A 23,937-nucleotide genomic window follows, 5' to 3' on the forward strand; every position below is an offset into this window, starting at 1 on the left:
AGCCAGGAGCTTCTTCCAGGTCTCCCATGTGGGTGCAGGGGCCCAAGGACTTGAGCCATCCTCCACTGCTTTCCCAGGCCACAACAGAGAGCTGGATTGGAAGTGGAGCAGCTGGGACTCGAACCAGTGCCCATATGGGATACTGGTGCTGCAGGTGGTGGCTTTACCCACTATGCCACAGCGCCAGCCCCCCAAAAATACTTTTTTAAAAAGTCTCTTTCGGGGATAGTTCTGTGGCATAAAAGGTAAAGCCACCACCTGCAGCACCAGCATCCCATATGGGCACTGGTTCGAGTCCCGGCTGCTCCAATTCTGATCCAGCTCTCTGCTATGGCCTGGGAAAGCAGTAGAAGATGGCCCAAGTCCTTGGGCCCCTGCACCCACGTGGGAGACCTGGAAGAAGCTCCAGGCTCCTGGCTTAGGTTCTGCGCAGCTCTGGTCATTGCTGCCATCTGGGGAGTGAACCAGCGGATGGAAGACCTCTCTCCCTCTCTCTGCCTCTCCTTTCTCTGTGTAACTCTGACTTTAAAATAAATAAATAAATCTTTGTGTCTCTCTGCCTTTCAAATAAACAAATAAAAATAAATCTTAAAAAGAGTCTCTGCTGAGCCCTACTGAAAAAGCACTTTTTGGGCAGGACCTTGTTCAGGTACCTTGGTGCCCCCTGGGGTCCCCCGGCCGTGGGCCTGGCTGGACGGCACCATGTTCAGCAGCCAGTCCCTGGCAGGTGCAGAACTTGTAGGTACTTGCTGGCAGTTTGACAAAGTAGTTTTGTGCTGTTGACTCCAAGAATGAGAAAATTGGATTAGTGTGTTGTGCATCCTTGTTTCTTTGTGTGTATCATTTTTTTAAAAATTTTATTTATTTATTTTTTTGACAGGCAGAGTAGACAGTGAGAGAGAGAAACAGAGAGAAAGGTCTTCCTTTGCCGTTGGTTCACCCTCCAATGGCCGCCACGGCCGGCGTGCTGCGGCCGGTGCGCCGCGCTGATCTGATGGCAGGAGCCAGGTGCTTCTCCTGGTCTCCCATGGGGTGCAGGGCCCAAGCACTTGGGCCATCCTCCACTGCACTCCCTGGCCACAGCAGAGAGCTGGCCTGGAAGAGGGGCAACCTGGACAGAATCCGGCGCCCCAACCGGGACTAGAACCCGGTGTGCCGGCGCCGCAAGGTGGAGGATTAGCCTAGTGAGCTGCGGCGCCGGCGTGTATCATTATTTTACTATGCACACAGAGGAGTCCTTGGCTAGAGAAAAGCATGCAAACTTTACTTTTTTTAGATTTATTGATTTATTTGAAAGAGTTACAGAGAGGCAGAAACAGAGAGAGATCTTCATCCGTGGTTCATGGCCCACATGGCCGCAATGGCCAAAGCTCTGTCGATCTAAAGCCAGGAGTCAGGAGCTTACCTGGTTCTCCCACGTGGGCGCAGGGGACCAAGGCCTTGGGCCATCTTCCACTGCTTTCCCAGGCCATAGCAGAGAGCTGGATCAGAAGTGGAGCAGCCGGGACTAGAACCAGCGCCCATGTGGGATGCCGGCACTGCAGGCAGTGGCTTTACCCGCTATGCCATCCACTACGCCACAGCGCCGGCCCTGCATCGTTGTTTCCTAATTTCATTTTTCCTCGCACCTTATTTTTGTTGTTTCGCCAGAGTATCAGTGTGTGACTGATTGGAAATAAGCGATCCAGGGAAGCTGATCCTGGATGGGGACCCCAGCCCCAGGGGAGGAGTGTGGCTGGGAGGGGCTGTGGCTCCAGTCCCAGCTCAGCCAGCAGCCCCAGTTTTCCTAACTGCAGGCTGGAGCAGGCTCCTTCTGCAACTGTGCTGTGGAGCCTGCTCCGTAGGTGCGCACAGCCTGTGTCCGTCGTCTCTTCCTCCCGCCCCCCATGGCGGGGTGAGGATGGGGTAGAGCCCCGCGGTCTGGGCCTCCCCGTCCCCAGACTCAGGTGTGGCCAGTTTCCGTGACCCTGGGACCGTGAGGGTCTGAGGTGGGCTTGGTGGAAGGAGCTCGACCCTGAGCTGCCCGTGCTGCCTTCTCTTACAGCTGCCGCCATGGTGCAGCTGTGCTCGGGGTCGGCCATGAACGAGCTGCTGTCGCGCAAGGAGGAGGAGTGGAGGGCGCTGCAGGCCCAGCGTGCCCGGCTGCAGGAGGCGGCCGTGCAGGAGGCGCAGGGCCGGCTGCGGCGCCTGCAGGAGGACTTCCTCTACAACCTGCAGGTGCTGGAGGAGCGGGACAGTGAGCTGGAGCGCTATGACGCTGCCTTTGCCCAGGCCCGAGGCCGCGAGGAGGCCCGGCAGGCCGAGCTGAGCGAGCTCAAGATAGAGGTGGCCAAGCTGAGGCAGGCGCTCACCGTGGAGGCCCGGCAGCGCGAGGAGCTGCAGCGGCAGCACCAGCTGATGCAACAGGAGCACCGCCTGGAGCTGGAGCGTGTGCACAGGTGAGGGTGTGGCCGCGGGCTGGGCGTGCGCCGGCCTGAGCGTTGGTGGAGAGAACGGTCATGTGGTCACACGCTCCTCTCATGTAATCAGTGCTTTAAAGTGCTTTTTTAGAACTACAGGAGCGGGGTAGCCCTGTTTGAGAGGGGCAGTTCTCAGGGGGACGGGGGGTGGGGGGAGTCGCTGAGAGCCGCGGGAGAGCCTCGCGTGCTCCCAGGCCCGCAGCCTGCTGCTGGGGCTCCCGGCCTCCTTTGTCTGCCCTTCGTGTCAGGACGCTGCGTGCTGCACGTGCTTTACCTGGCTCTCTCCTGAGTGTGGGCGCAGTGACTCAGAGGGCCTCCCGTGGGCATGAGCTGGCTGGCAGGACGGTGTGCCCTCCTGTCAGCAGGTCAGCTGCAAGGAGAGGAGACCGCGGCCGTGGGTGCAAAGCCACTTTGTCTGAGCCCGACCTCTCGGGACCTGGCCCCCTGCAGGAGCCCATAGGCCTGGCAGCCAGGGCTCCTGCAGGAACCTCCCTGTCACAGGAAGCACCGTCGGGCCAGGGTAGGCACAGTCCATCTGTGTGTCACCTGCCAGCGCGGCCACTGGACCCCAGCAGTGCTGCCTGTGATGCGCTCACACCACAGAACGCCTTCCCGGGGAGGCAGTGGGGGTCGGCGTCTGCAGCACCCACCCCGCGTGCGCTGACGTTCAGTTCCCTCTGCCGGCTGCAGGCGGGGCTTTGCTGTCTGCCCTGTGTGGCCAGCTGTCCTCCACGTGGCGGGTGACCCTCTTCCTCATAAAAATGTTTACTTATTTATGTTCATCTGCTTGAAAGGCGGAGCAGAGACAGCTCTTCCGTCTGGAAAGCGCTCTCTGAAAAGTGCCCCGCGTCTGCCCGTTCCTTTTCTCCAGGCGCAGGATGTGTTCCGCCACGTCTGTGTTGGTCAGCTTTCCCTTACCGCGACTAAGACACCTGAGAGGAGCTGCTGGGGGGGACAGCTGGGGGGAAATGCTGAGGAGGGGAAGAGCTGGGGGGGACAGCTGGGGGGGAAGAGCTGAGGGGGGACAGCTCAGGGGGAAGAGCTGGGGGGACAGCTGCGGGGGAAGAGCTGAGGGGGGACAGCTGGGGGGGAAGAACTGAAGGGGAAGAATTGAGGGGGGACAGCTAGGGGGGAAGAACTGAGGAGGAAGAGCTGAGGGGGACAGCTGGGGGGGGAAGAGCTGAGGGGGACAGCTCAGGGGGACAGCTCAGGGGGAAGAGCTGAGGGGGGAAATGCTGAGGGGGGAAGAGCTGAGGGGGGACAGCTGGGGGGGAAGAGCTGAAGGGGAAGAATTGAGGGGGACAGCTTGGGGGGAAGAACTGAGGAGGAAGAGCTGAGGGGGACAGCTGGGGGGGGACAGCTGGGGGGGAACTGTGGAGGGGGAGCCACTGAGAGGGGAGGTTTGTTTCACCTTAGAATGTGGCGGTTCACAGCCCAAGACTAGGTGGCCCCCTTGGTGTGACAGCTGATGGAGGCCAACAGCGGTGGAGTGGGTGTGGAGGGATGACCGTGGGGCTGGCGGTGGAGTGGGTGTGGAGGGATGACCGTGGGGCTGGCCAGGAAGCAGAGAGAGACACACACACACGCATGTACACATGCACACACACTGTGTCAAACTCAGCTCGGCCTTGATAACCAACCCCGGGGCTGGCGCTGTGGTGCAGGGAGCTGCGCCGCCGCCTGTGACACGAGCGTCCCGCAGCGTAGCACGGGTTCAGGTCCAGCGGGTCCACTTCCCGACCAGCTCTCTGCTAATGCTCCCGAGAAGGCAGCAGCGGACGGCTGCTACCCACACGGAAGATTTGGATGGAGTCCTGGCTTCTGGCTTCAGCCTGGCCCAACCCCAGCTGTTGTAGGTATTTGGAGAGAACCAGTAGATGGAAAAGCTCTCTCTCTCTGTCACTCTGCATTTCAAGTAAATTAAATTTTCTTAAAGTAAAAATTGCCAACCGTCGGTGCACGTTCGGTGCAGCGTTAGGACACTCCTGGGACGCGGGCGTGCCTGGGCTTGAGTCCAGGCTCCAGTTCTTTTACTTTTTTTAAGATTTATTTTATTTATTTGAAAGACAGAGTTACAGAGAGAGGTAAAGAGAGAGAGAGAGAAGTCTTCCATCCGCTGGATCACTCTCCAGTTGGCCATAATGGCTGGAGCTGGGCCAATCCAAAGCCAGGAGCCAGGAGCTTCTTCTGTGTCTCTCACGTGGGTGCAGGGGCCCAAGCACTTGGGCCATCTTCTACTGCTTTCCCAGGCCACAGCAGAGAGCTGGATTGGAATTGGAGCAGCCGGGACTCGAACCAGCGCCCATATGGGATGCCAGCGCTTCAGGCCAGGACTTTAACCAGCTGCGCCACAGCACCAGCCCCCCTTGGCTCCAGTTCTGACCCAGCTCCTGCCAGTGCACACCCTGGGGGCAGGAGGTGACGGCTCAAGATGGCATCCCTGCCCTTCCTGTGGGAGCCCTGGATTGGTATGGGGTCTCCTAGCTTCTGCCTAGCCCAGCCCCAGCTGTTCAGGCATTTGGGGAGTGAACCAGAAGCAGATAGAAGACCTCCATGTCTGTCTCTCTTTCTCTTTGCCTTTTAAATAAACAAGAGTTTTAAGAAGAAATAACCAACCCCTTTCATGAGAGCCACCTTCCAAGGGTGGGCCCTCCATGTCCCAAAGACCTCCTAGCAGCCCCGCCTCCTAGCCGCCATGATTAGATCAAGTCTCCGCCCTGCATTAGATTTAGTCCATCAGCACACTGGGTGTGAACGTCGGCTCCAGTGCAGGGTTTGCAGTAGCAGGAAGCTGGATCAGAAGTGCAGTACTGGGACTTAGACTGGCACGCCCGTAGACCCGGGCCTTCCTTGTGGCTGCTTAATGTGCTGTGCCACAACACCCACCTCTCAGCAAAGACAGAGAGAGAGCTTCCATCCATTGGTTCATTCCCCAGATGGCCGCTGTGGTTGGTTTTAGTCCAGGCTGAAGCCAGGAGCTCCGTGCGGTCTGCCGTGTGGGTGCAGGGCTCCAGAGCTTTGGCCATCTACAGCTGCTTTCCCCAGGCACATTCGTAGGGAGCTGGGCTGGAATCGGAGCAGCCGAGACTCGAACTGCTGCTCGGATATGGGACCTGGCATTGCAGTGGTGGCTTGACCCACCGCGCCACACGCTGGCCCAGCGTGGCGTTTCCTATCGCCGTGTTTTATCGTCGTAGTGACAAGAATGGGGAGATAGAGCATCACCGGGAACAGTACGACACTCTGAAGTGGAAGCTGGAGAAGAAGCTGGAGGGACTCGATGGTGAACTTGCTCTGCAGAGACAGGTACGTGCGCACTCCTGGATGCGTCAGGCCCTCCCTAGCAAGGCGTAACTTCCCTCAGTGGCGTTTGCCCTCCGCCTGGTTTCCCATAGCTGAAACGTTAGGATGCGAAGTCAGCACGTGTTCTGTGTGAGAGAGGAGACGTGATGACAAGACAAGGGGACGTACTTGTGAAGGTGCGGTCATTGCTGGAAGCTGTAGCTCTCTTTGTCTGCCCACCCTGTATTTCTGTTTGTCTTCAGCAGGCGTCTCAGTGGGTCATGGTGTGGGGAGCAACTCGGACTAGACTAAGTTACTGGAATTAAGACTTATTCTATGCATCTGCTCTCCCACAGTATGGCGCTGGGAGAGGAGGAAACAGCTTCTACACAGCTGTCTCTCACCAACTTGAGTGATGAGCTGCAGGAGTTGATCCTGCTCCTGATTGGAGGAGAGCAGCGTACTCGGCGTGTGGGTAGCAGAGTTGGGATTGGTGGAAGAGGACTATAAAGGAGGAGAGAGACAACATGCACCAGGAACACCTGAGGAACACCTGAGCAGCCCCCGAGAGAGCCGGCCGGCGGTGTGCCGCTCCCCCGCGGAAGTGGGGAAAGTGGCAGGGGGAACCGCCCTTCCACGGAGGTGGAAGGGTCGGTAGCCAACCCGGGAAGAACCAGCAGCAAACCCGGGAAGGGCCGAGCAGACAAAAGAACAGCGCAGGGTCCTGTGTCGTTCCTCCATGAAGAGGGGGAGCGACATAATGGTGCCGTGACTTGGATAGGAAGCCTAGGCGACATCATGGTCCTTAAGCTGATGGGGTGGCCCAGCCTGCATCCTGTCGGGTCTGCGGCATTCACGCTCCTGCCTGGATTGGGCTGTTGTAATTAGACAGACCTAAACTCGGGGCATGGGAACCCTAAAACACACTCTAGGGGTCACCAGTATGCCGGACACACTTGCTCCCTCACCTCCATGTGGACAGTAGGGCAGTTCCCCTTGGTAGTTGGGACCAGTCGCCCTAGCCAGCCCTGTAACCCCTCTGAGTCTGCTGACCCGGGGTGTGGAGGTCTGAGGTGGCCAGTGGCATCTTTACTTCAGTTCAGAGGAGTTGTTGCCGTGCCCCCTGGAGGAAGCGTCCTCTTGCTGGAACCGAGACCTCTAGGCTGGCAGAGTAGAAAGTTGCAGGAACTTTAAGCAGAATTTTGATAGTGAGTCAGTGGGGTCAAAGCAAGTGGTACTGTTCCTTTTTCCACTCCTCGATTCCTGAATCCTGACTTGGGGGGTGCAGGGCCATCCACTGGACCCCGAAGCAGAGCATGGACAGCCTGCTGGAGACCCTGTGGCTGCCCAGCTGGTCCTGTCATTGTGCCTCCAGCACTCTGGAGCCAGCAGCTTCAGGACGGTGAGGAAGAGGTGAGACCAGTGAGTTCCACAAGCACGAGTCCATAGCCACCCTTGATTGTGGTGCCGTGAGGTCCTTGGTCAGGAGCAGTGCTGTGGGTCCACCTGGCAGTGGGTCACCCTTGATTGTGGTGCCGTGAGGTCCTTGGTCAGGAGCAGTGCTGTGGGGACCACCTGGCAGTGGGTCACCCTTGATTGTGGTGCCGTGAGGTCCTTGGTCAGGAGCAGTGCTGTGGGGACCACCTGGCAGTGGGTCACCCTTGATTGTGGTGCCGTGAGGTCCTTGGTCAGGAGCAGTGCTGTGGGTCCACCTGGCAGTGGGTCACCCTTGATTGTGGTGCCGTGAGGTCCTTGGTCAGGAGCAGTGCTGTGGGTCCACCTGGCAGTGGGTCACCCTTGATTGTGGTGCCGTGAGGTCCTTGGTCGGGAGCAGTGCTGTGGGTCCACCTGGCAGTGGGTCACCCTTGATTGTGGTGCTGTGAGGTCCTTGGTCAGGAGCAGTGCTGTGGGTCCACCTGGCAGTGGATCACCCTTGATTGTGGTGCCGTGAGGTCCTTGGTTGGGAGCAGTGCTGTGGGTCCACCTGGCAGTGGGTCAGGCGTCTGTGGTTCCACAGGTGGCGGCTGTGGCAGGATCATTGTGTGCAGGGAAGGAACAAGACACGCCCCTTCCAGGATGGGGTGGCCCCGGCGCAATGAACCCGCTCCTGGGCTGGGGCCATGCCGGGGCTCAGTTTTGGTCTCTGCTGTTGGCAGGTGGGCACTCGGCACTGGCCATAGCCAGGTCAACTTGGTCACTGGAAGTCCATGTTGCGGAGCCCAGGTGTAGCCTCCGTTCCTAATGCCTGGTCAGTTTGTTCTCAAGTTCCCTGGGCAGTGACAGAGGGCAGGAGAGGGAGGCCAGCTGCTGTCACAGAGCAGATCCTCCCTGCTGGGGCAGCCGCTGGGTCACCCACGTCCCGCGCCGGAGTGTGTAGATGCGAGTCTGGGCTAGGCAGAAGCTAGGAGACCCCACACCAGTCCAGGGCTCCCACGGGAAGGGCAGGGGCACAAGCACTTGAGCCGTCACCTCCTGCCCCCAGGGTGTGCACTGGCAGGAGCTGGGTCAGAACTGGAGCCAGCACTCAAACCCAGACACGCCGTGTGCCAGCTTCCTGCCGATGCCGGCCCGCAAGGCAGCAGGCGATGGCGCTGGTGCCGATGCCGGCCCGCAAGGCAGCAGGCGATGGCGCGGGTGCCGATGCCGGCCCGCAAGGCAGCAGGCGATGGCGCGGGTGCTTGGGTTCTGCTGTGCGTAAGGGAGACCTGGACTGAGCTCTGTGCTCCTGGCTTTGTCCTGGGTTGACCCAGGCTGTTGTAGGCATTTGGGGAGTGAACCAGGGGATGAAAATCCGCCTCCTATCTGTCTGTCTGTCTCTCTGCCTCTCATATAAATAAAATAAATAATAATGAAAAGCACGGTTGGTGCTTTGGTACAGCTGGTTAAGCCACCACTTGATGCCACCGTCCTGTAGCAGCGCTGGTGCAAGTCCTAGCTGTCGTGCTTCCTGTGCAGCTCCCTGGAGTGCGCCTGCGGAAGCAGCGGAAGGTGGCCTGAGTCCTGCTCCGGCACCCACATGGGAGACCCAGGAGGAGCTCCTGGCTCCTGGCTTCAGCCTGGCCCAGCCCCGGCTGCTGCGGCCATCTGGGAAGTGAAACAGCAGGTAAAAGGTTATCTCCCCTATATGTATGTGTGTGTCTATATATACATACACGCACACACCACTATGCCTTTAAGATAAATGTGTTTTTTAAAAAAGGAAAAACTAGGAGATACATTGCCTAACCATGTCCAACAAAACAAACCAAAAACAAATTTTTTAAAAAGATTTTATTTGAGAGAGAGAGTTACAGAGAGAGAGAAAGGTCTTCCACCCTGTTGTCCACTCCCCAAATGGCTACAACAGCCAGAGCTGAGCCAACCCAAAGCCAGGAGCCAGGAGCTTCTTTCAGGCCTCCCATACAGGGGCCCAAGCACTTGGGCATCTTCTGCTTTCCCAGGCCATCAGCAGGGAGCTGGATCAGAAGTGGAGCTGCTGGGACTCGAACCAGCGCCCATATGGGATGCTGGTGTCACAGGCAAATGCTTAACCTACTCTGCCACAGTGCCGGCCCCACAAGATCTTAAAGACAAGTGCCTCCTGCCAGCACCACCCTACTCACATAGAACACAAGAATCTTCACCGCTTCTGCCGTCCAGAGCTGGCTTCCCCAGTGCTCTGTCAGTGTTCCCATCACGTCCTCCCACGGCCTCCCGTCAGGAGGATTTGCTTCACCACCATCCCTCCTGTGTGACCCAAGAGGGGCTGTAGGGCTGGAGCTGTCCCCTTACGGGTGGTGCCCATGTGTCCCTGTCCCACAGAACTGTCTGTAGACCGGCCCGAATCGCTTCCCTCTGTGAGCAGGGGCAGGCATGAGGGAAGGAGGTGGGGCAGCAGGGACTCCACAGTGGCTGGGCCCCTGCTCCTTGGGGCATTTTTAAAAAGATTTATTTATTTATTTGAAAGGCAGAGTTACAGAGAGGCAGAGAGACACAGAGAGAGAGAGAAAGAGCTTCCATCCGCTGGTTCACTGCCCAGATGGCCGCAATGGCTGGAGCTGCACCGATCTGAAGCCAGGAGCCAGGAGCTTCTTCCGGGTCTCCCACTTGGGTGAGGGGCCCAGGGACTTGGGCCGTCTTCTGCTGCTTTCCCAGACCACAGCAGGGAGCTGGATGGGAAGTGGAGCAGCCAGGACACAAACCAGCACCCGTGTGGGATGCCAGCACCACAGGCGGCAGCTTTACCTGCTACGCCACAACGCTGGCCCCTGCTCCACGTGACTGTGCCTTCAGGACGTGCCCAGCCTGACCACATAGACCCCACTTGTGTTGGCGGGTGCTACCCTGCCCTCCCGGCTTCACGGCTCGGTGGCTCAGATTCCACGTGGCTCATGACAGGCAGCTCAGGTCCCACCGTAGCTTGGTGGCCGGTGGTCAAGCATTCGGTCTGTCCTGAGGCCCAGGGGCTGACCCGAGCCACCTCAAAGAGCGGCTATTGTGGAGGACACAGGCCTTCCTCTGGGAGAGCGTCCCGGCCGCCGCCGGTGCTTCAGCCCTGTAGCTCTGCGGGGCCGCATGCCCGAGGGGGCTGGTCTGCAGGCGTGGGGAGGGTGCGAGGCTGCGTCTGGGCAGGGCCACTTGACAGGTCCCTTTGGCTGCTGCTGTGGAAGCCGGTGCTGGGGGCAGCAGCACGGACAGTGGGTGTGGCCTGGCCGCAGGACTGTGCAGAGACCAGGACTGGACCTTGGGTCGGCTGGGGCTGCGCTCCCATGTCTGTGCTCCCTGGCTGTGTTGCCTGAGCCCCTCCTTCACTTGGCTCCGAGTCTCAGCAGATGCGTCGCTGGGCAGATGCATCGGGGTGCCGTGTGCCAGCTCTGGGCAGATGGCGTCAGGGTGCCGTGTGCCAGCTCTGTCTTTGGGGCCGGGCAGTCCTCAAGAAGGCCAGACCCCAGCGCTCGTGGGCTGCTCGGCCGAGAAGTGGACCCAAGGGCTGTGTCCCTTAGGGTGGGTTTGAGTAGTGGAAGCAGCCGGGCGCTGAGGCGTGTGGGCAGCAGAGGCCATCGGGGACGCATCGTTAGCGAGGCCTCCTCAGGCCGCGCTGCGCCCCTGCAGGGAGGGCTTTGGGCTGTGCGGGGCTGTCCCAGCCAGCGGGCAGGTGCGGGGCCGCTTGTGCGGCTTCAGGAGGGAGGGTGGGCTGGGCCGAGCCTCTGGGTGGCTCCTCGGGCCGTGCACACGCACAGCTTCTTCCCGGACCCAGCAGGGCTCGTGCGGGGGCACCGTCGCCGACACGGAGGAGTCTCATCGCGTTGGGACAGCAGCCTGTCTCTGGGACGAGGACACTGGGCGTTTGCGTGGTCCTGTTTGGCATTTATCCCGGGCGGTGCTGGAAGAGGCTGAGCCCGGCTGCCCTCTGCCCACTGTCGGTCTCTGGCCTTTTCGTGAAGTGAGGGTCTTGGTGCCCGCCAGCTTTGCTGCCCTCTGTGGACCAGTTTCCTGTCTCTTCTTTTGGGTCAGAGGCCGACTTGAGTGGATGGGGCAAATGACTTTCCTTGTGCCAGGTGAGGTGCGGGTGATGGTGTGACTGGCAATGCAGGGCCCACCTGGACACGGGAAGTCTTTCCTCGTTAGCTCGTCGGTCGGGGCCCCCAGAGGAGAACGGGAGCGGTTAGCAAGTAGTTCTTGGACACGAGAACGCTCTGTGGGGGAGGCTGGGAGGCCCACGTGCCGGGTTCAGAGTGAGAAGAGAAAGTTCCGGGAGCCTGCGCTGAGCCTGAGGCAGCTGCGCTGTGGTGGCTGGGGCAGGCTGTGGCCGGGCTGCTGCAAGGGCCCTGTGGCAACAGCGGGTGGGATCCGGATGCACCCGGAAGGGAGGGCAGCGAGGTGCCCCGGGGTGGCAGGGGCAGCAGGCGTCAAGGCCGACACTGGTGCGTTGGGGACCGGGAGGGGGCTGCGTTTGTTGAGATGGGGCCGGCATGTGAGGAGGTCGGTGGGGAAACAGACTGGGAGGGTGGTGGCTGGGCTGCCATGATGTCCCAGGGGACGTGCGGAGGGGCAGGGGCTCAGCCAGGAGCCTGGGCTGGTCACCCAGGACAGTGCCCAAGGAGCCTTGGGTGCAGACACGGCGGGGGGGGGGGTTGCAGGTCAGCCTGGAGGATCAGTGAGAGCAGCCAGGGAGGCGGGGATGGGAGGGAGCTGGCCGGGAGCCGGCGCGGTTCTGTTCCTGTAAACTGGACTTTCCTTCCTGGCATGAGCTCGCCCCCTAGTGGCCACCTGCAGAAGGCGCTTGCGGCGGGTCCGTGCGGGAACCAGGCAGGGGCTAGGAGTCTGTGCTTCTCAGTCCGGAGCCACCAGGGCCGCTGGTGTGACCCTCCTCCTCTCAGCAGAGAGCACAGGGAGGGGTGGCACCTCCCTGTGCCTCCTGCAGCTTCTCTGAGGCTCCGTGCAGGCTGTTGGCCGGCCCTCACCGCCAGGCGGATGCCTGCCGCCCCTGCCAGTCCTGGGACAGGCTGCTCCTTCAGGTCCTGAGTCGGTGGTCCTAGGGAGAGGCTGGGGTCGGTAGGTCTCCCTGTAAGATTCAGGTCGGTCCTCCCTCGGTGCACACGCAGACAGAAGGAAGGACCCAGCCTGCCAGGTGGCGTCCAGTGTCTGTGAAGTCGTGAGCCCGCTCGTTCGGCCACGGGGGTCCTGTGGCCCGCCGCCACCCAGCAGCACAGATGCCTCCCCTCCCCTCCCCTCCCCTCCCCACCGCTGCCTTGTCTGGGCGGCGCTTGCTCACCGCCGACTGAGCCGCGGGGGCGTTCTCTGGGCCCGTCCGCTCACCGTCAGCCCCTCTTGCTACAGGAGCTGCGGCTGGAGTTTGAAGCCGAGATGCGGAAGCGGGAGCAGGCGTTGCGTCAGCAGGCCGATGACATGGGCCACGTGGTCTTGTCCCACGAGCGCAAGGTGCCTGGGCCTGGGTCTGGAGGGCTTTTCTGTGGGGCAGTGGGAGCCCATCTTCAGGGTGGCGGCTGGAAGTGTGATCGGCTTAGGTGAGGCCCACGGCCCAGGCGCCGGCTGCATGGGCTGGGGCTGGGTGAGCGCCCTCCTGACCCAGTGCTGGCCTGTGGTCAGCCTGTGTCCTCCCTGGGAACCTGGTGGCTGGCCTGTGGGGCTGCTGCTGGTTTCCCGTTTCATGGCAGAGGAGCCAAGGCCTGGGGGCTCGGGCTGCCAGGGCCAGCAAGGTGGCATGTGGCAGAGCTGGCACTGCAGTCCTGCTTCCTGCTCTGTGCTGGCCGCCTCCACGAGCCCCTGAGCACCACCGCGGGCTGCAGGGCCACCCGGAGTCAACCGGGAGCTCGGATTGGGCAGGACGATCCCTGCAGCCTGGGGAGAGAAGTGGGCACTGCTGCCTGGTCTGGCCCTACTGGCCCCTGCCTGGTCACTGCACAGGCCCCTCCCCAGGGCCTCCTGGTCCTGTGCACAGTCCAAGGATAGCCCTTGGCCCAGCAGGAGGCCTCCAAAGCCCTGTGGGCCGTGGCCCCCAATCTGAGGGCCTGGGTCCCAGTCGGGTGACCCCTGGTCTCATTTCCAGGCACAGACACCTGTCCCCAGCAGCGCTGAGCCCAGGGCCCTGCAGGAGTGCTGCCGTGGCCTGGCTCCCCTTCCTGCTTCTGGAAGCAGTGCTGACCCTGTCAGCCAGAGCCCAGGCCTCCTCTGGGCCTTGGGGCTGGGGCTGCCCCCACAGACACCCTCACAGGCCACCCACAGCCTGGTCTGAGCGCTCAGCGGGCAGCTCAGCGGTGCCCACGCTTGCCGTGCTGTGCTCCGTGTTTGATCTCAGACTGAGATGTGCTCGTGCTGTGGGCGGCGGGAAGAAGCCGAGTTTCTCTGGGACCCCTCCCCCGTCTCTGGGGGCCTGTGCCTCAGCGAGTTTTGGCACGGGAGTGCGTGAGGGGATTCTCACTGCTGCTGGCTCAAATTTAGTGTTTCTCCTGTCTCGCAATCCTGATAAAATGGGATAAACCTCGAACCTTAATTATTTTTAAAGATTTATTTAAAATCTTAAAGATTTATTTAAATCAGAGTTACAGAAAAAGAGGGAGAGACAGAGAGAGATCTTCCATCTGCAGATTCACTCCCTAGATGGCTGCAACGGCCAGAGCCAGGCCAGGCGGAAGCCAGGAGCTTCTTCCAGGTCTCCCACGTGGGTGCAGAGGCCCAGGCACTTGGCCATCTTCTACTGCTTTCCCAGGCCATTAACAGGGAGCTGGATCAGAAGTGGGACTTGAACCAGTGCCCCTATGGGGCCAGCCGGGACTAGAACCAGTGCCCTATGGGGCCAGCACTGCAGGCAGTGTCTTTATCCACTGTGCCCCAACACGGGCCGCTGAAGCCTCAGTTTATTTCGTTAATTCCCATTTTGAATTCCTTTAATCCTCAAAGGTTAAACTGCTGAGCAAAGAGCTTGAGGCCATGACAGAGGCCGGAGCGAGGGCTGCAGAGTGCTTACAGAGGGCAGAGTCGGCCAGCGCGGCCTTGGAGAGGGAGCTGCAGGCCCGCACCTGGGAGCTCCGGGACCTGGAGGCCGTGAAGGACGCCCGGTGCGTGAGTCGGCGGCCCGCAGCCGGTGGCCCTGCCCCGCCTGCCTTGGCCCAGGCCGGCCCCAGCTCCTGACCGTCTGCCCTGTCCCCTGTTTCCTGTTAGGATAAAGGACTTAGAGGACGAGCTTCACGCTGTGCAGCTCACCAGGAAGAAAGAAGAGGAGGTGTTTAAGAGGAAGTGAGTGTCCGCCTCTCGCATCCCTGGCCCTGGGCCTGGGGAGCAGACCTGGCCGCGCGTCCCACGTCCCCGGGCCCGGAGGGCGGCCCGGCCCAGGGTGCCGCTCGGGAGCTGGCTGGGTGCTCGGCTGGCTCTTCTCAGCGATGTTCAGTGGTGCACATTAAACTTGAACTTTTAGGGCATTTACGAACCAGTTTGTCAGGTTTAAAATTATTTTTCATTTTATTTGAAAGGCAGGGTGGGGGAGACATCTGGTTTACCCCCAAATGCCTGCAACAGCTGGGGCTGAGCCAAGCCGAAGCCAGGAGCAGGAACTCGGTCCAGGCTTCCCAGTGGGCGGTGGGGACCCAAGTACTGGGGCTGTCACCTGTCCAGGAGGGCACGCAGCGTCCGAGGCCCCTCAGCGCCTGTGCCCAGCCTGCCCGGGGCCTCGGTTTTAGGTCACAGCACGTTTCACTTTGGTGGCACGGTTCTGTCGGCTTTTGCTCACTCTACTGCAGCTGGGTGGTTTTGCTCTCAAGCTGTGAACGGCTGAGCTGTGCCAGCCCCGAGGCCCGCGGCAGCAGGGCAGCACACTCAGGGAGTGAGCCTCGGGCCGAGTCCGTGCCGCACCCCAGGCACAGGAAGGGGCAGGCCTGGGGGTCTCAGCGCCCCCGCGGGAGTGCTCTCTGCTTCTGCTCTGAGGAGGCGTCACAGTGATGCTCACGAGGACCCTGGCCTGGAAGCAGAGGGCGGCCGGTGGCCCTGCGGGGACGGCCACGTGGCACACGCTCAGAGAGGAGCTGCCTGTCCACCCCGACCACAGGGACGGGCTTGCGGCTGCTTTCCCCCTGCTGGGGGGTGACGTTGGTGTCAGTCATCTCCCAGGCAGAGGGCGGTGAGGCCGGGGCCCCTGCAGGCCTCCACGTCCACCCTGAGGATCTCTTCAGATGCTAAACTGAAGTTGTTGAGAATGGGAGTGACTCCCACACGTCCCGGCTTCCCCCGTCACTCTGCTCCTCACAGAAATTTATCTGAATGAATTTTTTTTTATGCTGGAAAAGTTTTTTTTTTCTTTTTGATTTCCAGGGAATTCATTTAATTAGACTTTCAGAGGGCTCTAAAAATCTGCATTTTTCACAAGGACCCCAGATGATTCTAGGTTTTGATTGCAAGTATGAGAAAGAATTTTAACCTTCATTTGTGTGTCAGATTACATAAACAATAAAATTAAAGTGTAAGTCATGTGATGGAACAGCATCTTTGTAGTAAAAGATGCCTAAATGCAATATGGTTTTAAAAATGAAATCGTATGTGGTTCAAAAAGCTGCTAAGCCGAAAGCTGTACACAGTGAGAAACGTCAGCGGCAGATGCGCACACAGATGGAGGTGTGCCTCTGGATTCAGGCACGGCGCCGGGCCTCGGAAGCCGTCTCCACGTTCTCTGCATCCGATTGGATCCTGGCGTTATTTCATTTCCGGTGTGACGTCCTCCACAAACGTGTGTCATTGGCTGCTGCTTTGGGGTCCGTCTTCAGCCCCTGTGTAGCCCAGAAAAACTCCTCGGTGACCGCTGAAAGGTGGTGAGATGAGTCTAACGAGGTCCACTCATCAACTGGGAAGAGTGATAGAATGACAGAATGATGTCCGCTGCGGTCGTGAGGCTCTGAGTCTTCACAGTGACTTCCGGGTGAAGGCATGACGGCGGCTGGCATTGCGCACGGCAGGTTAAGCAGCCACCTGTGGCGCCGGCGTCCCGTGTGAGCCCCGGGTCCGGTGGTGACCCATCTCCTTCCTGCCGGGCCTGGGAAAGCAGTGGGAGACGGGCCAGGTGCTTGGGCCTCGCCACTCAGGTGGAAAACCCAGACAAAGTTCCAGGCTCCTGGCTTCAGCCTGGCCCTGTGCCAGCTGTTGTGGCCATCTGCGGTGTGAACCAGTGGATGGAAGATCCCTGTCTCTCTGTCTCCCCTCTCTCTAACTCTGCCTTTCAGATAAGTAAATCTCTTTAAAATATCTCGTAGTGATTATTAGTGTACACTTCACAAGGCTGCACTGCAAAATTCAGTAGCGATTAAATAAGGTATGAAATGCCTGGCAGCTCCTGTCGCGGAGGAACTCCCCGCGCAGGGCTGCCGGTCTGGTGGAGCTTCCGCACCGGGCAGGCCTGATTCGTGGGCAAAGTTGGGAGCTGCCAACCTGCTTTGTCAGGGCTCTGCGCTGGCGGCAGAATCTGCCTCTCTCGGCTCCAGAAGGGCTGGGCCAGGGTCTCACCGGGAGTCGGCACCCGGTGAAGCCCAGCGAGCTCGCCTGAGTCTCAGCACCCTCCCCAGCACCTGCTTCACCAAGGGCTGGGCCAGCCCCGCAGTGAGCCACGCCGCCTCTCAGCTCGCTCCTGTGTCCTGTGTCGGCAGAGCCTGCCTTCCACGTGGGTCGCTGAGGGCAACCCAAAGAGAGGCGGCTGACAGTGCCGGCTGCAGGGGCCTGGACGGGCGCCAGGATCCAGGGCAGCCGGTGTCCGCTGCCCTGCTCTGTGGCTGCCCGGGGTCTCGGTGGTGGTGGTGGTGGTGGTGCCGGGATTCTACTCGTTGCCCTGCGTTCACTGTTTGCTCGGGGGCTGAGAGCACTGGCGGGTGTGCCAAGCGCCTGAAGTGGCTGTGTGCTGCCGGGTGCGTGCGTGCACACGTGTGTGTGTGTGTGTGAGTGAGCTCCCCGGGGAGGAGCGGCCGGAGCTGCCCTGAGAAGCAGCCATCTGGTCGGGACGAACACAGCAGATGTGGTGCTGTTAGCAGCGGGGGGGGGTGGGTCTTGCCTTTGCGCAAGAAGGAGTTCAGATGCGAGACAGAGAATAGTGGTAAGCAAGTGAGCAAGGTTTGTGGGGTAGGGCATCCGCCAGAATGGGTGGGATAGAATCCGAGACACAGACACCAGTCACTCAGCCTGGGAGAGCGAGGTTGCTCCGTCCCATGGAGAGAACGCACCTGGCAGGCCAGGCGGGGGCTCAGCAGAGAGCGGTCTGCACTCCCACTAGGGCTTAGAAGGGAAGGGGGTCCGGTTCTTCTGCCTTTCTCCCTCCCCTCCCCCTCCAGGACAAAGGCTTTGCTGAGTGTGAGTTAGGAAAAATGCCTCCCAAGGTTCCAGCACTCGGTGCAAACAGACTGCAGAGCCCCCTGGCCGGGCAGCGGGGCCTCCCCTAGGGCGCCTGCCTTGGAGGAGGGGTGTCATGGTGTAGTGCTCCGTGTCACCAGGCCGGGTGGCCCTGTGGTGCTGGGGGAGGATTCTCCCGGGAGCTTTCCTTGGGGGAGGGCTGGGCAGTCTGGGCAGGGCTTGCTCCCCTGCTGTCTCCTGGGCCCCTCTCACCTCCTGCCTGGCAGCGGGAGGAAGCCCAGGAGCACCGCGAGGGCCTGTCCTGGGCCCCTCTCACCTCCTGCCTGGCAGCGGGAGGAAGCCCAGGAGCACCGCGAGGGCCTGTCCTGGGCCCCTCTCACCTCCTGCCTGGCAGTGGGAGGAAGCCCAGGAGCACCGCGAGGGCCTGCTCTGTTTCAGGCGTGAGGAGCTCGACCGGCTGGCCAGGGAGAGGGACGCGGTGCTGGGAGCGGTGAAGGGCGCCCACGGGGAGCAGCTGCGTGGCCTGGAGGCCAGGATGCGGGAGCTGCAGGCCCACTGCGAGAACCTGGAGGTGCAGCTGCGCAGGGCCGAGTGGGCGCAGGCGGACGCCGCGCGGGAGAGGGACGCCGCCATCGACAGGTGAGCAGTGCCACCGTCCCGTCTCCAGGGAGGGTCACGCGCCTCTGGCCGTTGTTCTTGACCATTCCCTTTCTGAGGTTGTGTGTGCGTGTGTGGTAGGACACACAGCATGAGACTGCCCGGCTTAGCCGTGTGTGTGCGTGTGCGTGTGTGGTAGGACACGCAGCGTGAGACGGCCCGGCTTAGCTGTGTGTGTGCGTGTGCGTGTGCGTGTGTGTGGTAGGACACGCAGCATGAGACTGCCCAGCTTAGTCGTGTGTGTGCGTGTGCGTGTGTGTGGTAGGACACACAGCATGAGACGGCCCAGCTTAGCTGTGCGTGTGCGTGTGCGTGTGTGTGGTAGGACACACGCAGCATGAGATGGCCCGGCTTAGTCATGTGTGTGCGTGTGCGTGTGTGGTAGGACACACACAGCATGAGACTGCCCGGCTTAGCCACTGTGTGTGTGTATGTGTGCATGTGCGTGTGTGTCTGTGGTAGTACGTGCAGCGTGACACTGCCCAACTTAGCCGTGTGTGTGCGTGTGTGGTAGGACACACATGTAGCATGAGACTGCCCGGCTTAGTCGTGTGTGTGTGTGTGTGGTAGGACACACATGTAGCATGAGACTGCCCAGCTTAGCCGCCACCATCGCACAGCCCGGTGGCGTCAGGGCCTGCCCCTTGTTGTGCAGCCGTCCCTACCAGCTGCCTCCCAAGAGAAAGCCTGCCCCCGCCCCCAGGACCCCCAGGCCGCCCCGGCCACTCTGCGCGGTGAACGGCACTACTGTCCACTCCTCTAGTGCGTGGGAAGCCAGGAGGCCTCCTTGCCCGCTGGCGTGGTTCACGCAGTGGATCTGCAGGCTTCGTGGGTGCTGGAGCGGTGTCAGGATTCCCTTCCTTTAAGCACGCGTGTAGCATGCACATAACATACACTTCGCCGTCTTCACCTCTCCCAGCGCCGAGTGAGGGTCCACTGTGTGGACAGACCGGGTGTGGGTGTGGGTGGGCTGCTGCCACCTTCTGGCTGCTGTGAGCAGTGCAGCTGGGAGGGGACGCCTGCTGCAGCTCTGGGCGTCTGCGTCACTCAGCGCCGCTCCGTGTCGGCCCCCCCGCAGCACCCAGGGCTCCCAGCTTCTCCGGGACGAGCATCGTTTTAGACCCGATTTGCTTTCCTGCGTTTAAGCTGGGCGTGGTGTGTGGACGGCAGCCGTGTGGAGCCCACGCGCCCGCTCCCGGGGGCCCGGCCTGAGCCGTGTGCGGCCCTGGACGAGCGCTGAGCAGCCGGCCTCTTCCCTGCGTGTGGGGCTCTTTCTGGCTCTTTTCCTGGAAGGTCTCTGGGGAGTTCTGTTGCGGCTGAGAGGGGTGCTTTCCTCGGCGGGATCACTTAGGCCCAAGCACTCAGCCCCGCGGTCAGCCAGGGCCCGGGGGCTCCGCCGCCGCTCGGCCGCCAGGCCCAGCCTCCCCTGCAAGGCACCGACTGGTGCTGCTGCGCGTGCCTTCTGGTCTGCCGCTCAGCGAGCAGCGGGTGGGTAGGAGGAGAAGCTGCTGGGGCCCGGGCTTGCGTCTGGGGGCTCCCGAGTGGCAGTGAGCTTGCACGGCAGCCTGCAGGGACGCTGCAGCTTGGTGCCGGCTCGGAGCGTGGAGCCGCAGGCGACCGAGGAGCGCTGTGGGACGGCTCCCCTTCTGGAGGCTGTCCGTGCCCTCACACCGCTGCTCCGAGCCCCAGGGTGCAGCTGGGCGACAGGTGGAGCTCGCGCTCCGTGCCCAGGCTGGGCATGGGGCTGGGAGGGGGAGGCGCGTGCCGAGAGGGCCGTGCTTGGAGTGCCAGGCCGTCGGTGAGCCTGACTTCAGTGCCCGGGCACGGCACAGAGGGAGCCAGTGTGCACGCCCGCGTCCAGCCGAGTGGTGGGAATGCCTTTGTCCGTCTCCTAAGCAGCTTGTCAAAGATGCGGACACACACAGAGGCTCCTCTTCGTCCCGAAACACACCCGCCGTGGAAAGCCCATGGCGCCTCCCGGCCTCTGTGTTGGGCGCTCGTCAGCCAGGACAGCCTGGTGACCGGGAGCTTGCCCAGGCGCTCAGTCTGTCAGAGCCGGCCCGCTCGGGGTGACGGGCCGGCGCGGTCGTGCGCGGTTACCGCCGGGCGGTGGGTAATGTCCCGGTGTCCGTGTTTAGTGATTCTGCAGGAAGCATGTCGCTGTTCAGGTTATCTCATGGGTTCTGCAAGACCTCATTGTATCTTCAAGAAACACGTGAAAACACGTGTGACTGTCGTGCCGCGTGCGAAGCTGTGCCAGGCGTGGTGGGAGGCGCTGAGCTGGGCCTGGCGCAGCCCTGGAGGGGCCCTCTTCTCGGGCAGACCCGCTTCCTTCGTCCGAGCAGGGGTGTCAGCGCTGCCTGGCGAGGGAGAAGGTGGGCGCCACACCCACGTGCACGGCGCCTCCCTTCCGTGCTTAGGCTGCGCGAGGACTCCGCGGCTCTCAAGTCTGCCTGGGACGCCCAGGTTGCCCAGCTGTCCAAGGACGTGGTCTCCAAAGACCTGCAGGTGCAGGCACTGCGGGAGGAGGACCTGAGACTGAAGGCCCAGCTGGCGAAGGCCCAGCAGGACACTGAGAGGTGAGCGTCCCCAGGGCGGGCTTCTCTCCCTGGCGCTGAGCAGCTCACGTCCCTGAACCAAGGAGGACACACGAGTGGGTGTCGGCTGTGAGGAGGCGGTGACGGGAGTTAGCGACGTGCTCAAGCTGCAATCTGTTTGTGTTTTAAAAAGCATTATTTATTTATTTGAAAGAGAGAGACAGGAGAGAGAGGGAAAGACAGACCTCCCATCCGCTGGTTCACTTCCCAAATGGCAGCCAACAAGCAGAGCTGGACCAGGCCGAAGCCAGGAGCCAGGAGCTTCTTCTGGGTCTCCCGTACAGGTGCAGGGCCCAGGCACTTGAACCATCTTCCGCTGCCTTCCCGGGCCATTAGCAGAGAGCTGGATCAGAAGAGGAGCAGCCAGGACTTGAACCGGCACCCATGTGGGATGCTGGCATCTCAGGCAGTGGCTTTACCCGCTACGCCACGGCGCTGGCCCTGTTTTTACTGAAGTTCTCAATTACTTTTATGTTTCCAGCTCATGGATACCTAATACTTCCTTTTATCCATTTGCTGTGGCTTCAGTTAGTTGTTTGGTGGGAGCCCAGGTGGCGACCGTGGGCCCCTGCAGTCTCCCGCTGTCAGCAGTCGGTACCGGGGTTCCGAGTGGCACAGCCTGGCTGAGCCCAGACTCGGGTCTCGTTCAGTCCAGGGTTTTCTGACGTGCTTCGCGATTCCGTCTCTGACTGATGGCTTGTTTACATCTCCGTTACTTAATTTCTCATTGCTTTGAGGTTTCTGATTTAATTCTGTCGGCAGAGAGTCCCTTATCCGTCCCCGCGCCTTCCATCGTGTTCGGCCTCAAAGCTCCAGTGGGCTTGAGAGCACGACCTCCGCTGACCCTGGGCTCAGGGCCGGCGCTGAGGCGCAGGGGGTAGAGCCGCCGCCTGCAGGGCCGGCATCCCACGTGGACGCCGGTTCAAGTCCCAGCTGCTCCACTTCCGATCCAGCTCCCTGCTGGTGTGCATGGGAAAGCAGTGGAGGATGGCCCAAGTCCTTGGGGCCCTGCACCCACGTGGGAGACCCGGAAGAAGCTCCTGGCTCCTGGTTTCGGATCAGCTCAGCTCCAGCCGTTGCAGCCATCCAGGGAGTGAACCAGCAGATGGAAGCCCTCTCTGTCTGTCTCTACTTTCTCTGTAACTCTTTCAAGTAAATAAAATAAATCTTTTTTTTGAAGGTCCCTCAGGCTGCGGGCGGGTGGTGACGGCCTTGTCTTCTGTGTCCTCGCTGGTCTCTCGGTTACGGAGAAACCAGGGTTGAGCTCCAGCTGCCGCCATGGGCTTCACTGCCTCCCGGTCCTCACGATTTGACTGGCGTGTGGCTGCGCTTTGCACCAAGTGCAGATGCACGCAGGGCCAGGAGGGCATCCTCACTGACCCTGCAGGGCCCGTTGCTGGCAGACTGGGTGTGACTGACGCCTGCAGGGCGGGGCGGGGCGGGGCGGGGCCTCCCCTGAGGCACGTGGGGCGCGTGCTCAGTGCTCCAGCCAGCGGGGCAGCCCTGCGGCTCCTCGGGATTCACACGATGACATCCTCCCTCTCTTCCGCTCGTGCCGCCCCCTCCTCCACACAAGGCGCTCCTCCGTGCCGTGGCTCCTCCGTGCCGTGGCTCCTCCGTGCCCTGGCACAGGGCCCCGAGTGCCGGCCCGGGAGCGTGTCACACACAAGCGTGGCTGCACTGCCCCCCGACCTCTGCCCTTCGCGCGGGGGGACCGGAAGCGCTCCTGGTGAGTGGATTGAGCGTGTCTGCAGGTACAAGCAGCAGCTGTCCCTGGCGGTGGCGAGGGAGCAGAGCCTGGAGCGTGACCAGGTGCAGCTGGGCCTGGACTGGCAGCGCCGCTGTGAGGCCGTCGAGCGGGACCAGATCCAGAGATCGGAGGCTTTGATCGAGGGCCTGACCACGGCAAGAGCTCAGGTGTGTGCGGGCAGCGCCCGTGGCGGGGCCTGCTCGGCTCTGCCCGAGGAGGGGCCCATCCCGCGGCAGGACAGCTGGGACCCCCCAGCATGTTCTTTAAGCGTGAAGCGCTGGACTCCTGAGAAGCTGGGTTTGCGGCGGGGAACGCAGGAACGCTTGGCCTGCGCCCAGGGCTGCGGTGGCCCGCAGCGCCGCCTGGTGGTCCTGGGAGGCAGGGGCTGGGCGTGCAGGAGAGCCCCGCGTCGCACAGGCTCTCACCCCGCCTGCGACGTGAGGGAGGGGACTGGCCTCTCTTTCCTCGAGGCCAGGACGGCCACGTGGCCCACGAGGGCCTGAGCCCCAGTGTTTCCCAGGCGGCCGCCAAGCTCCAGGAGACAGAGCGGGTGCTGCGCGAGCGGGAGGCGGTGCTGCGAGCTGTGGTCCTGGAGCGGGACCAGGCCCTGGAGGCGCTGAGGACACACGGGCTCCCTCCGGGACAGGAGGCACAGGTGAGCGCGGTGCCTCCCCCGCCGCCCTCCTGCCCTCCTCCCTCCCGCTGACCCTGGGGACAGCGCCCACTCCCCAGCTCCTGCGGCATTTCTGGGATAGTGCCCCGGAGCAGGCCAGAGCTGGAGGTGGGCCTTGCAGTCCTGGTCCTGGTTCTGTCTTTAAAGATCTAGTTACCTGTTTAAAGGGGAGAGTGACAGAGAGAGATGGATCTTCCACATTGGTTCACTCCCCAAATGGCCTCAATGGCCGGGGCTGGTCCGGGCCAAAGCCAGGAGCCTGGAGCTCCATCCTGGTCTCCCGTGTGGGTGGCAGGGGCCAAGTGCGTGGGACATCGCTGCTGCTTGCCCAGGCCATTAGCAGGGAGCCAGATGGGACTCGACTCAGCTCTGACCTGGGATGCTGGCACTGTAGCGGCGGATTAGCCGCTGCACACGGTGCTGCCGGCTGCCCCTCGGAGCGTCTGGCAGCACCGACAGGAGAGTCAGCCTCGAGCTCTCGCCGCGCACACCCACGCCCCGGCTGCCTCTCTGAAGGCGCAGTGGTCGCTGTGCCGCGTGCTTGTCTCAGAGCGCCGCCAGCTGTCCCGTGCCGGTGACGCCGTTGGGGGCCTCGTTCTGAGTGTCGCTGGGGCCAGTTGTGAATCATGGCCTCCTGCCTGGTGCAGGGTCCCTTGGACCTTGACATCGTGGGCTCATTTCAGGTGGCACGCGGCCGGG

At 61.6% G+C, this 23,937-nt stretch overlaps 1 protein-coding gene across 18 annotated transcripts in view; it reads left to right on the forward strand.

Moving 5' to 3' along the window:
* The window catches only part of CCDC57 (coiled-coil domain containing 57), an 80,409-nt gene that overhangs the window by 7,678 nt on the left and 48,794 nt on the right, over positions 1-23,937 (forward strand). For 15 of the 18 annotated variants that reach the window (XR_011383308.1, XR_011383309.1, XM_070060094.1 and 12 more), the window contains exons 2-10: positions 2,045-2,438; positions 5,657-5,765; positions 12,561-12,662; positions 14,142-14,299; positions 14,403-14,477; positions 18,000-18,200; positions 20,639-20,797; positions 22,570-22,732; positions 23,086-23,220. Coding sequence is in view for 16 of the 18 variants with exons in the window: in XM_070060094.1 (XP_069916195.1) it covers positions 2,045-2,438; positions 5,657-5,765; positions 12,561-12,662; positions 14,142-14,299; positions 14,403-14,477; positions 18,000-18,200; positions 20,639-20,797; positions 22,570-22,732; positions 23,086-23,220 (1,496 nt within the window). In the remaining 2 variants the exon portion in view is untranslated. Of the gene's footprint in view, positions 1-475; positions 1,947-2,044; positions 2,439-5,656; positions 5,766-12,560; positions 12,663-14,141; positions 14,300-14,402; positions 14,478-17,999; positions 18,201-20,638; positions 20,798-22,569; positions 22,733-23,085; positions 23,221-23,937 lie in introns of those variants that run through there. The other 3 variants (XM_070060103.1, XM_070060105.1, XM_070060098.1) reach the window with 2 other exon arrangements.

Source organism: Oryctolagus cuniculus, chromosome 17 (genome assembly GCF_964237555.1).
Source record: "Oryctolagus cuniculus chromosome 17, mOryCun1.1, whole genome shotgun sequence".
Lineage (NCBI taxonomy): Eukaryota > Metazoa > Chordata > Mammalia > Lagomorpha > Leporidae > Oryctolagus > Oryctolagus cuniculus.